Source organism: Pleurodeles waltl, chromosome 3_1 (assembly GCF_031143425.1).
Source record: "Pleurodeles waltl isolate 20211129_DDA chromosome 3_1, aPleWal1.hap1.20221129, whole genome shotgun sequence".
Taxonomy (NCBI): Eukaryota; Metazoa; Chordata; class Amphibia; order Caudata; family Salamandridae; genus Pleurodeles; species Pleurodeles waltl.
This window is the reverse complement of record NC_090440.1, coordinates 284,718,534-284,736,528: the sequence shown is the minus strand read 5'-3', so window position 1 is coordinate 284,736,528 and position 17,995 is coordinate 284,718,534. Positions and strand designations below refer to the sequence as shown.

Sequence of the window (17,995 nt, the reverse complement as noted above, 5' to 3'; positions counted from 1 at the left end):
GCGTTTCAAGTTTTTGAGAGTGTGGGTGTCTTTGCAGGTTTTCTACTGTGGGGGTTGGAAGCTGGAACGTGAGGGGTTTGGCTAGCTGGTAGGCCAGGTAGAAAGAATTGATTTTCTTTTGTATGTAAGTACTTTGAAAAAAGAACACCGAAGCAATTAAAATTGTTCTGGAACTGATCTGTGCATCTGATCCAATTGCTGTGGGTAATATTATATGGGCATTTTTTTTCCAAGCTTTTCATACCGTGCAAGCAGTTCTGAACGGCACAAGTTATGTAGGCTGTATAATAATGTAATAGAGGGCTCCAGTTAATTCAGATTCAATTAACTTAGTTGTGATTCATGGAGTTTCTAAACTAGCAAGTAATTTAATTACAGAATTCTAGAGACAAGCAGATTTTTACCGTGGGAATGTTGGCTGTTGGAGTGTAATGTGTACTCCGACTCCTAAAAATAGCATTATGACCATTTGCATCTCTTGCCATATCGCATGTGTAGATGGCTCACACGCAGATTTCCTGGATTTTGATTTCTGTTATACAAGTGTGTGGTGCAGTCTGGGTTTATGGGCAAAAAGAGGGAGTCCTGGAAACTACATCGCATTGCTTAGATTAAACATTGGATAGGAACAATACAATAAGACAAAGACGGTAATTGAAAGAAAGCCTGAACCATTAGTTTAGAGCTGTTGTAGAGATCAGAAAGCTTTTGGGCACAGCATTTCCCAAAATAAAAGAGATTTATATGATGAGAAAAATCTCAGTTGACTGTTTCACTTCTAAAGAGATCTTTTTTTCGCAAAATTTGTAGGTTTAGTTTGGCCATATTTAAAAAACAAAACAAAAAAAAAAAAGACATGAGGGAGATATGGTACACTCTCTCAAGCAGGATCCCCCCTTAGACATTAGGTATTGTTTTTCCATCGCAGCTAATTATTTGTTTAGGAGTCAGACATGTTAAATTCTTACCTTGGTCACTGCCACCCTGTGATGCTTCTTCCTCTTCAGCCATACACCTAGCTTTGTTAGGTTTGTTGTAATGGTGTCCTTGGTACTTTAGATGTTTGTCTTGATCTGCTGCTTCTGTTATACCCTAATACGCAGTTCAGTACTGATGACCATCCCATGCTGATTCAGTTCTACAGTACTTACATTGCCCCTGATTTCAACCTTATGTCTTAGCTGCCATTTGGTCCACGATGAAACACCAGCTCTGTCTAATCACCAGTGTTATAACCACATGGACGGATAAGCTGTGGGCTGTGCTATATAGAAGGGGATGAGTGGAAGTGAACTGCAGCTGTCCTAATACTGCTGGGACATAATTATGTGTATAAAGATGTATTTCAAGCTGATCCTATGCCCTCTCCTATTAGCTAATTCTTTCATCCCAGATTGTTAAACAAATGCAATATGGGTGAGAGGGGGGTAATGGTTGTCTTTGATACAAAAAGGTGAGTGCACTGTCAAGTGACTAATTTCAGAATTGTAATTTAATGCAAATTGGCTGAGGGCACTCCACCCTGCTACACGTAGCCTCACTGTTAAAAAAACTAATAATAAAAAAATAAAAAATTGGGACCATATATTTCCACACTGTGCATTATTTTAAATATATACAATCTATCAGTGAGCATTTAGTTTATAGAACTCTCAGAACAGAACAAAGCATGAAGTCTTAATTGTGAATTTTGCTTTCATTATAAACATAAATATGCTACACGGGTCACTCTCACTCTATTAAAGAATCCAGTTATTCGTCAGCAATTAAATGTAAATGTCATTGTTTAATCTAGTTTGTGTTTAATAATGGAACTTTCCTTTTTCTGAGTATTCAAGTTTTGGAACATATGGAAAAATGAGGTCTCAAGGAGCCGCCATTTGTCCACTTTTCTCAATATGCCTCGTTTAGAACATTGTCTTTTAGCTTCACAGCCTGTAACGAGCCCTGTAGAACTGAACTCATTCACCATGAAACAGTGGAAATATCGTTTTTACAGCTACATAGTTATGTTTAAACAGAGGCAGGCACAACTAGTGCTAAAGGTTTTTCTTGGTTTATTGATAGTTTTCATTATTTCTTTCGAATGAAGACAATTCCTTATTTATGTTCATTTGATTTCAATGTTCATATACATTTCAAATGTTCATCATTGACATGTTTACATCAGTTATCTTCACTGCAGTCACGTTTTTCACTGCGATGGTCAGAAGGTGTAAATCCAATGTATGTTTTTTCGGCCGGCAAGTGGCCCATAACCTTAAATTGTTTGTCAAGGAAAAGACTACTTTATGGAAACCTCCTTCCCCAGATCAGTGTTGTTGGAGCTATAGGACTTTTGTTCAGTTATACATGACTCGTTTTCCTAGCGTTCAGTTCCACTCCATCACATACACAAGCATGCATTCAACTTGAATACTTTAATCAATTTAAAGTATTTTTAAACACAAGAAATGTGCACTGCTTTTCCTCGCCACCTACTCCTGGCTATGTTTCAGTAACAATAAAAAGTATAAAAATGAATGAATACCATTTGCTCTCTCGTTTGGCAAAATGCAGTCTTCACCCTGAAAGATAAAATCCGCTGCACTCAAAAGTATCTCTATTGTAGAAAAATCTCTTCTCTTTGAATTAGAGTTGCATTAACACTACTTTTAAAGACGACGACAATTTTTTACCCACATTATATAATGGAAACCTCGATATGAGGAACACCCCTGGAGGGTTTGTCACTGTGCCATAAAGGAAGGTCGCTAAAGCCATTTTGGTTCAAAATGGTTGATTCCAGTTAAACCTCTAAACCAAGACTTTAATTAGAATTATTATCTTGTCAAATTATTTTTAAAGAGATCTTTTTATTTACTGTAGCACTAGTCTTTTATGCTCATAAGACGAATATTATCAGCAGGTATTGAAACCACCTTATCTGTTGAATCAATGTTTTAACTATGACCAGTTTGTTACCTGGTGGGGTTGCATGTAATATATTAATATTTAAACCATACACGAGTTTTCAGCTTTTCTGAAGGTCGCTGACAGATTTTGTGCTCTTGCCGTAGACTTCAGTTGTGAGAACTACACGATATGTACTAGAAAGCAAATATATTTTAAAAAGTTGTTAAATGGACCACAGTAGATGTTACGAGTTTGTCTACAAAGGCATGTAATAGATGGCAGATGTGCATGTAATCAGTTGACTTAGATAATTGTTAATGAAATACAAGTTGTTAAATAGGAGAAAGAAACCTTAATACACGGTGAGGGCCTGGAGGAGAATGCACAACGCCATTCTAACGAAAGATATGTTTTTGGAAAATAGTTGCTGACGAGTTGGTAGTTAAAGCAAACTGTTACTGCTAGAATTTCTAAGGTGGATTGCATTGCTTATGTTGGCAAATTGTACCAACTCTTCCAACGTGCAGTTCGCAAGAAGGTAACCCTATAACAAGTAAGGTGGGCATAGTCACTACATCTGTGATTAGAAACATCAGTAGGGTGCTAAAGCCCAAGTTGTGCAATATGGGTTGTAAATCGTGCCCATCGTTATGGGCCACATAATTGTGTCCAGCCCTCAATTTTATTATGACATTAGCTCAAACACCCAAGAGCTGTAATGGCTCTCCTATCAGATGCATCTTTTAAAAAGGAAACCTAGATGACCTCGCTGCCTCTGGCCTTGTGTGTCCCTTCTAACGTCATCATGGAAAATATTTGCTAAAGTTGCATTAAATCACCTGGAGAAGTGGACTAGTAAAAAACGGTACTGACCATCACATCTGCTTTGGACTACATCATACAGAAGTCAATGCGTGTATGTTGGTCATGAATGGTCTTTTTGCCGTTTTATCAGACTGTTAAAAGATTATTTTGTTAGTATAATACTGACTAAATATGCACAGAAATGTTTTTCAGATCATATCCTGGGGAGCGGGCATGGCTTTTACGACACGATATTGTAACTTTTTAACCACATGACAGGAAAATAATTAGAAAAGCTTCTAAGATGGCTTCACCTATTATTGTTGAAGTGTTACTCCTAGAATTGGAGTTAAATTCACTCCAGATCCAGTGTGAAATGAGTAAAATTTCTTGTTTCGATTACCAACTCCGACGTAAGGGTTAACAGGAGCTTTGTGTTTCATGGATTTGTGCCAGGGTCAGAGTCGATTAGAGACTGAAGCTAAGGTTTTTTTATGAAGTTTGATAAGGCATTCAGTTATAAAACCGATCTTTCAACCAAGTAAAAACATATGGATGATAAAGCTAATTACCTTTCCTTCAACAGGGATAAAGATCATATCCAGCATAAACCATCTTTGTTTGTGTAAATACAGATAGAAAACATGAACCCCTCTAGAACTGCATTATGGAGATGTCTTGTCTTATTCTGCTTTAAGGGTAATACTTAAGTTAAATGAATGCGGGTATTCCATTATGAAAAAATGCTGTTGTATGAAAGGGACACAGAAATAATTGGTTCTTTTTCTTCAGTTATGCCCTGCTGTGCTCCAATTAATATCAGTCACTGGTGGTTGCTAAGGGTTGAGTTCAAAACCATTTTCCCCACTTTGACAATCTAGATAAAATCCTGCCATGTGCAAATCATTGTTTGTCCTACTTAGGTCTCATCGGTGATGAATAGCTTGAGTGTTGTGGTACAGTGAGCACGAGGCCCCCATCTGGGTATGCCCACCACACTTTAACGCATCTATTGCAACAGACTGATGGAAGTAATGCTTGAATTCATCTCGGACACTGGTGGTCACTTAGGGCAGCATTGCAAGCCATTGTTTACACCCATTATCCCCCTCTATACTGAGATCTGCCATGAGCCAATCAGTCCTGGCCCTGCTCCAACAAACAGTTCAGCCTGAACCACCAGAGAAGATCCCATTCATGGGAATGCAATCAACTCCAGACTGGGTTCGGCCTGGTTTAGGCCTAGTCAGTGAGCTGTAGCTTGAATGGCACATCAAGCACCAGACCCACCACTGAGCATAACTGTTATGTATGTAGGACCTCTTACTACATCAGAGAGCCTGGCATTTTATTCTGGACAAGTCTTATTGGAGCATGATCAAGTCTGATTTATCTATGGCTGGTCCTCTTTGAGATGGTATGGTGGGCAAAAAAACAACAGACTCGACTGCAGGACAGTCACTACCAGTGGCTACATACATTCTCACGCAATCCATCCATCCATCATTTTTTGTTTTCCTCTGTGTAGTGCCATAGGTGAGACTGGTATGCCCATTCGTGGGTTATGTCCTCACTATGCCATAGGACGTGAGCTTCACCCTTAGGCCTTAAATGGTCTGGGCTTGCAGGAGGCCTGGCAGTTCAGGCTGGACTGTTTCTATCAGAGCAGAATGAAGACTGATTTGCATAAAGTTGATTTCTTTGTGAGGTTGCACTGTGGGCAGAAAAACACAATGGACTGGATTGTCAGCCACTGGTAACTACTCTGGGACACATTCAAGCAATCCACCCATAACTTTTTCTTCTATTACACAGACGGCAAGTGCTTTTCAGTAAATCGTCACATTACAGTCAACAGGGTCTATACTGTTGCTGGTATGTTCTTTGATGTATTTAAGAAGAAAGACTTTAATCTATTAGAACTTAATTTTTCTCTTTAATTTTGTAATTATTTTTTGTGGGTTTATAAGTCGAAATAAACTTGCCTTTATGAAGTAGTTCATGTTGTATTGCACATCAGGTGTGAGCATTTGTCCTTTATATTTCAGCACTGAATATTTTCACCATGTTTCCATTGTCTTGTTTTCTTTTTGCTAGATGGCACCCACAACTCTTCCGACCTCTGGAGCTCGTCTAATGGAATGAGCCAACCGGGGTACGGCGGAATGCTCGGTAGCTCCTCTTCCCACATGCCCCAGTCCAGCAGTTATGGCAGTCTACACACACATGAGCGCTTGGTAAGATTTGCCATGGAATTGTGATTTTCTTTTTTAAAATGTGTTAACCCAGTAATTATAAACACCATTCTGTCTTTTTTGATTATTTTTAGAATTACCCACCACATTCAGTGTCTCCGACGGAGGTAAATGCCAGTCTTCCGCCTATGTCCAGCTTTCATCGAGGAAGTTCCAGTAACCCAGCGTATGTTGCATCTTCACACACTCCTCCCATTAGTGGAACAGACAATCTCTTAGGTGAGTCTAGTCGAGCCCATTTGTACCAATATACACAAAGCAGCAGTAAGTACTTTGGACCCCCCTTTTTCTTAGCAATTTTGCCCATACAGATTGAACCAAAATGTTTTGTTTAATGCTTGGAGGTAATGCAGTGCATCTAAAAAAAAAAAAAAAAAAAGTATATATATATATATATATATATATATATATATATATATATATATATATATATATATATATATATATAATCTCTTTCCATCACTTAATGTCAAGCGGGGATTCCTTGTTATGCCGTGCTGGTTTTGCACCAGGTTGATAGCCCTTAAATTAGACTACTGTAACAGTTACTGAAGGACAACTACAAAAAGTAGTCAAAATGTGGTGGTTTGGTAAGCTGTAAACCTCTGATGACTGGTCTGACTTTGACAACAGAACATGTTATTTTGTTCTAAGATGCAGTTTTACATATGGGATGGGCCAAAATCTGGGTTCTCAGGAAGTACAAAGCCAAACAAAACGTTGTTTGTATGGTAAATACAGAGAATTTTAGTGTTACTTATCTGCTGTGTTTAACAGAATTATCAAAATAAACTTTGTTTTGATTTATTATTATGGCTTATTTCTGGAATGATGAAAGCAAAAATTACCCTCATGGGGGCTGCCTGGTGGCTGCTTTCATTTCCCTCTTGAGACCACTTCATTATTTCTCTTTCCCCTTCTTGCTGTCACTCTCCCTCTCTATACGTCTCCATCCCACAATATTTCTGCTGTATTTGGACTTTTGTGCTTTGCACAGGATGTCACATTTTAATAAAGATGTGACCAACTTAAAACATTAGATTTTTATTTTAAACATTGTTCTTGGGCTTGAAATTTGTCTAAATTTAAACAAAAAAAATAACCCCTTGTAAATCTGGAATAAACCTAGTTTATATTATCGTATGCTGAACAGGAGACCTGTCCTGTACTATCTGGTGTATGGCTCATGAGTTAACATTTTTGTCTCTGTCCAAGTTGGGAAGACGCGCTGCGTTACTGTATATCAAAACACTTGCTCGACATATAGTATGCACATTTTGACCCAAGATAATGTGTTATCAAAATTAGGCTTTATTTTCAGTTAAGAATTGACATTCCTGCTTAAGATGTACAGTGTCCACAAAATGTAGTATGACATTTGTACAATTATTGTTACATAAACATCTACGCTCCGGTTATCAATTACGGTTGGCTGCATAATAACATTTCTTTTGCTGGAGATTCACATAGATGCTAGGCACTTCGTAGCTTGTGTTACATTATGCATCTTGTTAATGGGGAATTGCATTTGTTAGGTATTCCGTGAAGCATTCCCTGAGGAGACGTTAAATAGAATTCCAAGGTCTCAGAAATACATTAGGGATGCATGGGGCACGATTTTGCAATATTATAAATTAGACAGTTCAATTGAGTTTACAATTAAAGTACTTCTGAAAAGGTCCCAGTTATCTAAAGGGAATGTAGTACTGACACATACATTTACTCATTAATTTGCTGTCATGTGTTTTAAAGACAATGTAATGCCATTAAAATTAATTTGTCGATGTTTTAAATATAGGTAAGTGAAACATGAAACAAGTTTTGATGAACTGTAAATATTGCTTGGTTAGCAAGCTTCGTTTAACAAGACGGAGTCAATGTTCCAGTCTTTTAGTTTATTCTTTCATAACACTTAGCAAAAAATATACCAAAGTTTTTTAAAAATTTTTTATCTCTATCTATAGATATATAATAATTAATAGACTAAAGTCTTGGATGTTAATTATTTTAAGTGAGCTAAAATATTCCATTTAAAAAAACTTAAATTGTTAGGTATATTCCGCTGCTTCTTTCATTTTGGAGAGCACAAGTACAGCGGCCTGTGAGTGTTTTTTGTGTGGAGGGAGGAGAGATGGGTTGCCCTTAATAAGGGCCATTCTTTTATCTTTGTGGGAGAAACTTACCGGTTGCACATTTCCTAGCATGAGCCATTCTTGCATTGTTCTGTCTCAAGAGCAGTAGACGAAAGTCTATCCTACACTTAAGTCAGCAGTTATGGGGAAAATACAGCCTAGAGAGAGCCAACATTAAAACTAGATTAGTCAAATGCAAAGGCACTTGTAAAATAACGAGCCAGATCCAAGAACTATGCTTCCAAAACTGATTAAGATATGGTATAAAACAAATACAGGAAAAAATATTTGTAAGTCTTGTTAAAAAATATTTGTAAGTCTTGTTAAAAATCTTATCCGCTTCATAATGGAAAATGCAAGCCGCCTTCAGGCAATGTTCCAAAGTTTATTCAAATGACGTCTAGACCAAAAATTATTTTTTTTCCATTGTGATTCATACTGCAGTCCTTGTCTCCATAAAACTGTTTACTAAGCTGTGTGTGAAAATAGGTTAGGTAAGTCTTCAAAATGTATTTAAAAGTTACTGTGTAAGTTTGTTAAGGGTAATGCTTCTTTCTTTGGAATAGTTCTCCATAGAGGTTGCATTGACCCTGTAACTTCAGCTTTTCGTGAGTTTGGAACCAAAAAGGTGGTATCTTGCATTTAAATGTACTGTTTGATACAGGCGATTGAAGACCACGTGCCTTGAGAATATTGGCCCACTTAATGCCATTGTGTGCTTGAATCGGTTTGGTCCAAGACCCATTTTCATACAAAAACAGCAAGTAAATAATACATGTGCTTGAAGTGGTTATGCTTTATGCTGAAGAGACCGTTGGTGGATTCCGTACCACTGAAAGATTCACACTTGTGTTTTCCGTGTCATAGTCCCCTTTTAATAGCTTGTTCCAAAAGTGCTTGTTCCAAAAGTGCGTTTGCAGCAAGATGAACAGCTCTATATTATGGCAGTGGCCATGCTCTGCTACATGATGTTCTGCAGACATATGGAGTTTATTGGTGATCCCTTAGCGCTTTTTCATTTCCCTTTCTGAAATTACTTTCTGAAATGTTGTTGAATGTCTCTACACCCATGAGACTCTCCTCACTTGCTCACATTCTCCCACTCTGACACTCAAACTCACTCTTCGGCCTCCTCTCTTCCTCTTTAGTTTTGTCACCTCTTCCCCACTTCACTAGAGCTGTAGAGCACAGTCTGCAATGCCCAGTGACTGACAGGGTGGAAATCCCCTGCTATGGGTTAGTCTTAAGGATGCATTACCAGCACTCCACAAAGAGGTTGTCCATTCAGCTAGAATAATAAGTGTGCTCTTTTGTCATAACTGTAACAACGCGGTGAAGGAGAAGCCATGAAAAAACTTCTGACAGTATAAGTGGATGGAAATGCACACAATAACTGTAAAGGTGTAGAGCCCAAATGATTTGCATTCATGCCTAATATGCAACAGGATATTCAGCCAGGCTAGCATGTGGTGTGGTAAGTATATATTTATTCAAATTATTTTAAAGGCCTTTGGTGCAAGAAGTTGATTGTATTTTTGAAAAGTACCTGCTTATTTGTAGCCAGCAATTCACCATGGTCTTCTTTTTCAAACACAAGGTGCAGCAGCCAGAGGGAACAATGCTGGGGGCTCTCAAACTGGTGATGCTCTTGGGAAAGCTCTTGCTTCTGTAAGTGTCAACATTATTGATTTGAATATTCTTTTTCTTTAAACTTGCGTCTATTAAGTATTTCTTTCTTAATGCCAATGAATAGTATCTCAGTTTATCTTGTCTCCTACCCCATGATATGGCCTGCATCACCAGGTGTTGCACACAGAAATAGTTACATAAGCAATTTACAAAGGCCTGGTTGCATATCAGAAAGTTAACACTGTGTGGCATACGTTTATCTGGTTGACCTAACAGTACACTCCAATTGTCTCTTGTATTGCAAACAAGATTGTGAAAGTCCAATATTCCCATAAAAATGTCAAAACATTGACAACTACTCTACATATAGTGAATGTACATTTTTAATACACAAGCAAATACAAGATAGCTAACAATTTTAGAGAGGTAGTAGACAAATAGTAGTTCTTGTATGCATGAACACGTCACGGTGAAGTGTTTTGCTCTTTATTTGACACTGTTGTAATTGCTGTATTGTAAAACTGTGGAGGAGTGTGGCTTTATTCCAAATGGAAAATGGGGTTAGAGGTGACTGGGCCAAGGGAGAAGTTCAGTACCATGAAAGGAGTACATATTGTGACCAGGAAGATGATTGCGATTGAGTAGGGAGTTACTGAAGGGATTCAGTAGGGGTGGGCACTGTTAAATAAGGTGGGAGTTGCAAATTATCCATTTGTCATAGTAGGTCTTAAAATATGCTTATTACCAACAAAGTTGATTTAGTATTGCCATGTTTGGAGCACTTACCATGTTGCACATGGACCACCTTCAATTAAGTATTTGTAGACATCTGCAGAAACCATGAAACCTCTGATTTTAATTATATTGCGTATTTTGAAGTTGTTTACAAGACCGTTATTAGAAGTCATGAAATATTAATATCACGAAAGCCTTCACATTGGGTTCATGGGTCTTCCCTACAGGAGTCTAGGAATAAATGCTGGCCATTCGCAAATGGTGTTATGGTGTCTGTATTTGAGAAGCTTTAAATGTTTTCGTTCTTAGAGTGTGTCAGAGCCGGGAGTATGAGGATTCTTAGGCCCGGACCTTGTCTGTCAGGAGTAGAGTATTGCCTTTTAATTATGCAGTTGTCAATACCACATCCACTTTTGGCAAACTTGAATGAACTCCACGCACCACATTAGTTTCCATGAAACCTTGACAGAAATGATTGCTTTTTAAATTTATACCATAGAGAAAAGACCATGAAAGAAGTCAAAGGAGGTTACGTGTTGGTCCTCGTAGAAACCAGCTTTTAAATGATAAGGTTTTAAGACTGCACAGCTCAGCGTAACAGTGTTTGAATGTAAGATTATCATTGTACGAGCTGATTGCAAATTACCACAAGCATTGATAGTGCTCCCACCTGTAACCATGTCTTCACTTGTTTGGCAGAGTGCCTGAACTCCTTTTGTCCACATTTGCTCTGAAAACTAGTATGGCTTCATATAGTCTTCATGCACATACATGCCTGTGCGTTGTCTAAACAGAGCTATGACAGTATAGATTTAAGATCATGCCTAAACCAGGTAATCCTTCTTTGCATCCGCATACACATGCAGATGGATACGTTGTATCTAAGTTGTCCTTGTGAGTAGTGCTCGGTGACCATTATTGAAGCCTAGGACTTTGTAAGCATTAATGAGAACCTTTGCTTATTGTTCCTCTAAAAAAGTACTCTTAAATCTGTGTACTCTTCAGAGAAGTGGAAAACAAGGTGGCGTTGTGCATTCACTTTGGTGGGTGGGCCTTAGTTGTCATGGTAATTCAGTTCCGTCATCCGATGTCACTTGCTTGGCAGGAGCGAGGTCATTCCATAAATCATTTCTGCCATAGCTGATGGTGATGCATTCCATCTGCTCTCTCAGTGCATGTCCTAGTCTGCTCACTTAGGGTCCAAGCTCCATCCATCTGCCTTTATGACACCCAATGCTCGGTCATGCTCGTTATGCTGGCGAAATGGGAGTCTGAAATTTAGAAAATAAATTTAAGAGCCAGCAGGACAGTGATGGGGACGCTAGCTCAAACTTTTTGAAGTTGTATTTATTGATATATAGTATACCACCTACTTATAAGGTTTACCTGTGTGTGTGTGTGTGTGTGTGTGTGTGTGTGTGTACCACCCATTTACAATACTCAGATATAGATATGTGTATATATGTAAACCTTGTAAATGGTATACATATTTATCGGTAATGAATATCTATACTGAAACGGGTCCGTAGACTAGCATTGGTAGAAAATATTTTCTGTGAAATCTTGTTGCCTGGTGGACATTTTATGTCCGTGGTTATTCGTTCTACAAGCATTAATCCCCTCTGAATATTATATAATTAAACGTGTAAGGCCAGATAATACATTAGTAAAGGTTCTTTTATTTTAGGTTTACGGGCGGATCATTATGGTCTTAATCTCAGGCTGGGCAAGAAAAAGCAATGTGCTTGAAAGTGTTTACACCAAGTTCCCAAAGCCCCATGGATTAAGCGTTAGTTTGGAAAATGAACAAATGCCGCTAAGAGCGGAGCCGGGGTCCGGGCATCCGCGCCGTTTGTGCTGCGCTCACTTGAACATGTGCCAGGCACCGCGCTTCGCTTGTGCCCGTGGAGGTTATATGGAGTGAAAAACATCTGCCTCGTTTCGCCTCCCAACGCCAAAACAAAAGACTTGATATTTAATTTAGAGCTCAAACGGGAAGGACTATTTAACGTCCCTGGTTATTGCCAGACTCTGGCCCTGTGTATTTTCATCTGGGGCTTGGTGCAGTGAAGCTAGCGTTCGCCAGTAATCTGCATAGTTAAAAGGCGAGTCGCGCACATAACAAAAAAAAAACAATAAAAGGGGAAAATGCAGCCAAGTTGACTTTAAAAAAGAATTCATGAATTAAGTTTCTTTGTTGTTTCGAGACTCAATAAAATTTACATCACAAAGCTGAACTGAAATGTACACCGCAGTGTTTAAAAAATTGCCCTGAGATTTCCCCCCGCAGGACGTCCATTGAGCAGGTTTTGTCTCGGCCCTTTTCATGGGACCCGGCATATTGAGATCCTGTGGGCTGCAATGGACCATGACTGATGGGAGGCGGAGCCTGTTTTGTGGCTGGAAAATGAGTCCTGTTGCCATTTAAGCCCGGCAGAAGGCATGCCGCTTATTTGTTGCTGGCCATTTACCAGCGCGGGTGCCGTGGTCAGCATGCACAATGAGTTTCCACTTTGTGTGCCTTGTAGTATGACTCTTGCCTCGCAATAGCCCTCTTTTTTTGTGTTCTTTTGTTGTCCATGTTACTGGCTACCAAGCAAAATGGCCCGAGTGACATGCAAAAGTCTAGAGATAGGAAAGCTCTGTTAGAAATATCCTGATTTGGGAAAATATACAGTTAAATAACTAACCCTATATTGTCAGTCGTTAGAAAGCGACACCAGAACTTGGCATTAATGGAACATTATATTTTAAAATGTTCTGATTCTTCCGATTGGTTAAAGCTACGTTTTTAGAGAAGCCATGCTTTTCAGAACAATAGCCACAGAGACAATTTATATATTACACCCTCACACAGTTTATTTCAAATAAATCAGTTCAGCTTATTTTTTAAATAAATATTATGCACTTGGCTGCTGTTTTTGCGGTAACTGCAACAGTTTCAAAAAAACTACTTTAGGAAATGTCATGATTTAGAAACTAAGGAAAATCATAAAACAGTTCAGCATGTAGAATTAAAATTACATAAAATAAACCTATTACTCGTCTCCCAATTGTCTGTTTTTATGCCACTCTCCTTCATAGTTAGTGATGTCAAAAGAGTGCTGATATGGCATTCTGTGAGAATATATATAGTTGCCCACGTGTGTGGGTGTATTGTCAGTATTTTATCTATTAAGCGATTACATTGGACAGTAAATTCAGAACACTCTAAAACACAGATACATACACGTGTTTGCTATTAATTTTGTAGTAGTTTTTGCCTGGCGTATCAGACTTGGCACTTTGCAGGACAGTCTGTAGTGGATTATTGGCTATTTTCTCCTGTGAAGAGAAGGTGGGGGATTAGTTCAGATGATTTTCACCGCTTTGGCATTACCTGGGTGTATGCTTGAGGGACATGTCACCCTTGCAGTGCATGCAGCCAAAAATGTGTGAGATTTTAATAATTGTCTTGTGGCAGAGTAAATTAACCATGTTTTTAATACTTTTCAGAAAACGTATGTAATTTTGGGCACGTTTCGAATTGTATTGTCAGTAGGCTTACAACTATAATTTTTTAAGGAAATGCCACTGCCTTCTAACACATACCAACATATTGATGACGTTTCGTGCTGTCAGAACTGATTCAGCCCTTAGATTAGTGGATCTGTTTTTTTTGTTTGAGAGCCTTTTCAGAGTATATGTAGAGCTGTTATTTTATTTTTATTTAAATTAATATATGATAATGATTTTCGTTTTGTCAGATATTTTTATACCCAAAAGGTAGTGTAAAGTCAGCACATATTTCATATGTACTGTGATTTTGTGAAACATTTAATAATCAGTAAAATGCCATGGCAACATTTAAATTATATAATTTTGTTATAGGTTGCTGTTAATCAAAGTCATACTTTTGGAATGGCATAGTGCGCAGTTTTCTTGTGTTGCGTCATAGAATATGAAGAATGCATATGCCAAACTTCAAGTCGTTTGTCTAGAAATTACCTGTTAGAATTGTATATTTAGTACAAGTAGAATCTCGGCATTCAACCAGTCCTACAATTTATTTTTTCTTTTGCTTTAACAAGGTAAAAAACGCCCAATTCTTTGTAAATTCACTATTAGTTTTACGAACATAAGAAATTTTGAAATCTTCTTGCTACATAGGTGGTAATGACTCATTTCACATATGCTGTTAGCTATATGTTACTGTGGTCTCATTGTTGAATGTTTGCCCTCTCTAGCCATTACAAATCATGTCCAATAGATAATCCTTGGGAAAAACCATCTTAACTTTTGATTTCTATCACTTGATCTAGATGCTTTGTAGCAAAATGGTTTAAGTTAACACTTTCTTACCACTAGTCTTTAATTACATTAGTATTGCCATCAGGAAAAGTAAACTTTGTTTCTGGCTTGTTAAATCGTTTGTCCATTGTCTGTGCACTCTACTGAAATGGGCAGAACTGTAAGGTAAAGCAGGAACATGTATTTTCTATAGATAATGTAGTTAATTTGGAATAGTGGCACTTGGCAGTTCGGATACACCAGCTAATACGCTACACTAAAAAATGTATATCCACTATTACGTTCTTAGGAATATCCTCGTCAAGTGCTGGCATATTCAATAGGCCATGCAAGTTGAGGCATGCAATTGTATCCAGAATGCCAGATTAATTATGATTAGATGTTTTTTCAGGAGTTTGTAGCACCAATACTACTTTCATGAAAACTGTAAGGCAGAAGCAGAGATACTGGATATTTGTAATATGTACTGTAATATGCATATAATAAACAACACAGAGATGTTAGATGGCCCTGTCACAATGGAAGAACTGCGATTGGCTCTTTCTCAAATGGCACGCAACAAAGCCCCAGGACCCGACAGTCTGCCAGCGGAATATTTTAACTCACAGCCTAATCACCTTCTGCAACCCCTCCTCGTGGTGTTCAACGAAGCCCATAACAGAAAGCAACTCCCAGACTCTATGCGTGTAGCGCTCATAGTCGTGCTCCCAAAACCAGGCCGAGATCCCCTGGACGTCGGGTCATATAGACCTCTTTCTCTCCTCAATTCTGACTGTAAGCTTCTGGGGAAGGCCCTAGCAAATGGACTACTCCCCTATCTACCAAATTTAATACATCCTGACCAATCAATTTTTATACCAGGTAGAAACACTTTTTTAAACATCAGAAGATTAATTCGCTTGATGCACGGCACCGTCGAGGAGGAGGCAGTGGCTAGATCCCTGGACATAGAAAAAACTTTCGACACACTCAGCTGGGACTACCTCTACCGCACATTAGAGGCATTTGGGTTCCAACGAGGATTTATAAATTGGAATAAGACACTATATCACAAAACCATAGCCCAAGTTAAATCTGGACAAATTATCTCAGAAGAATTCCCCATAGGTAGGGGTACCCGGCAGGGCTGCCCGCTCTCTCCCCTATTTGCCATAGCAATGGAACCATTAGCAATTAAACTCCGAAGTAATGCCCATAAATGGGGCATTCCAGAATATGACTTATACCACATTGTGTCACTATGTGCTGATGACGCCCTAATCTACCTACGTAAACACTCTACATCTGTCACAGAGATAATGCAAATATTAGATAGCTTTGCACTGGCCTCCGGACCACACATAAACTGGTCCAAATCATGCATCTTCCCCCTCGCCCCTACACCAACTGAACAACATAGAAGATTGCCCCAATATCAACTACCCTGGTCTCTCACTACTTTTAAATATCTAGGCATACAGGTTTACCATTCCATGACGGATTTAAAGGAGGGGTAACCTGGACCACCTACTCTGATCCACCCGTGGCTCCCTGACATTTTGGAGTTCGCTCCCACTATCCCCTATGGGCCGGACCGCCATAGCTAAAATGCTAATCCTGCTGCGTTTCTTATACTATTTCGCGGCCCTCCCGCTGTCATTGCCTCGCACATTCTTTCAAAAATTACACTCCCTCCTGATTGACTTATTATGGGGTGGAGATAGACGAAGGGTGGCGCTATCTATTACGCAACACCCACAATTAGAGGGTGGACTGGGTATGGATAGCATCATGGCTCAACAACCCAACCACCCCAGAATACGTAGTGCTGAACGCATACACAACTCCACAAACAACTTTAACGACATTACTGACTGGCTCCTTTTATCCCCTAAATAGATCTCCAATACTAGCTGCAGCTAAATTCTGCTGGAAAAGATACATCCAGGGCACAAACAAACTTCCCCCTTACTCTCCTTCAATACCCCGATCCCAAATTCCGAAGATACAGGACCTATCACTTCACCACGACATATGAGTAACTAAAACGTTTAACGCAGGAGACATATACGCTAACTCCCACACAATCACTTTCACAGAACAGGTGGCTGCTGGGAAGATGCAAGCTGGGGCATTTTTAATACACGGCGCCATCATCAAACTTTTACATAATCTCTGGGGCAGCAATCATATCGAACCCCACGAATCCCACTTACTTACAACACTCCTAACAATAGGTAACGCCAAAGGCACTATCTCAATAATATATAAAGCACTATCAGCAAATGCCCGCACTGACCTGTCCCCAGCTAAATCCCCCTGGGATACCGCCCTTGCTGCACCAATCTCCCAAAAAACTTGGGAAGCTGCCCTTACCACGATCAAAACGATATCTTGCAACGCCAGACTAAGATACACCCAATTTAATTATATTCATCAAACCTACTTATCCCCAGCCCGCATAAACAGAATCTACCCTAGTGCTAAATCAGAATGCCCTAGATGCGCCATTTACTCAGCTAACTTCTTTCACATGGTCTGGGAATGTCACTCAATACATGCAAGTTGGCAGAGAATCACAGAAACTACATCAGAAATCGCTGACCATACACTCACTCCTTCCCCAGAATCGTGCTTATTGGGAATACGCCAACGTCCCAAAAGTGACAAACATTTACACAGATTTATAGATCTAGCATTTGTGGTATACAAACGCTTGATAGCCATACATTGGAAGGCCCCTCATACCCCCCCCACTCCGCTTGGCTCCGTGACTTATACAGTCGCACACAAGCAGAAGCATATACATTAAGACTACTACAACAAAGGGGCCAGCCACAGGAGGGAGTTGAAATATGGGACAACTATGTAGTAAAAATAGAAACCAGAGACAACTTGTTCCCCCCCCATGACCCACTTTTACTTCTACGCCAAAAGCGTTAAGACGATCACAATTAATTAATTTATAAACCAAGCAAAAAACAACATGGCCTTCAATGTGCCCACTTAACACTGCTCTAAGCTTATACGTACAAGCCGGACCCACTTAAACCTTACTCCTGCTGTCAACGCTCGGATCCACATCAGATGTACATCTCCTCCCCCCATGTGCCTTTACGGTACCCTCATTATATATAACGCCACTATGTGTGCATACAATAAAACTACAATTAGAGTGACCACAGATATATATTTCACAGTTTTTTTCCTCTTTGTTTCTCCTTATTTATCATAATTTTCTCTCCTTTTTACTTTTTCTTGCTCTATTCCTCTTTT

General features: G+C 39.1%; 1 protein-coding gene across 10 annotated transcripts in view; it reads left to right on the top strand.

The window, feature by feature from the left end:
* Window positions 1–17,995, top strand: part of TCF12 (transcription factor 12) — a 641,728-nt gene that overhangs the window by 554,615 nt on the left and 69,118 nt on the right. For all 10 annotated transcript variants that reach the window (XM_069222409.1, XM_069222403.1, XM_069222408.1 and 7 more), the window contains 3 exons: window positions 5,797–5,936; window positions 6,029–6,173; window positions 9,684–9,754. In XM_069222409.1, coding sequence (XP_069078510.1) covers window positions 5,797–5,936; window positions 6,029–6,173; window positions 9,684–9,754 — 356 coding nt within the window. The remainder of the gene's footprint in view (window positions 1–5,796; window positions 5,937–6,028; window positions 6,174–9,683; window positions 9,755–17,995) is intronic.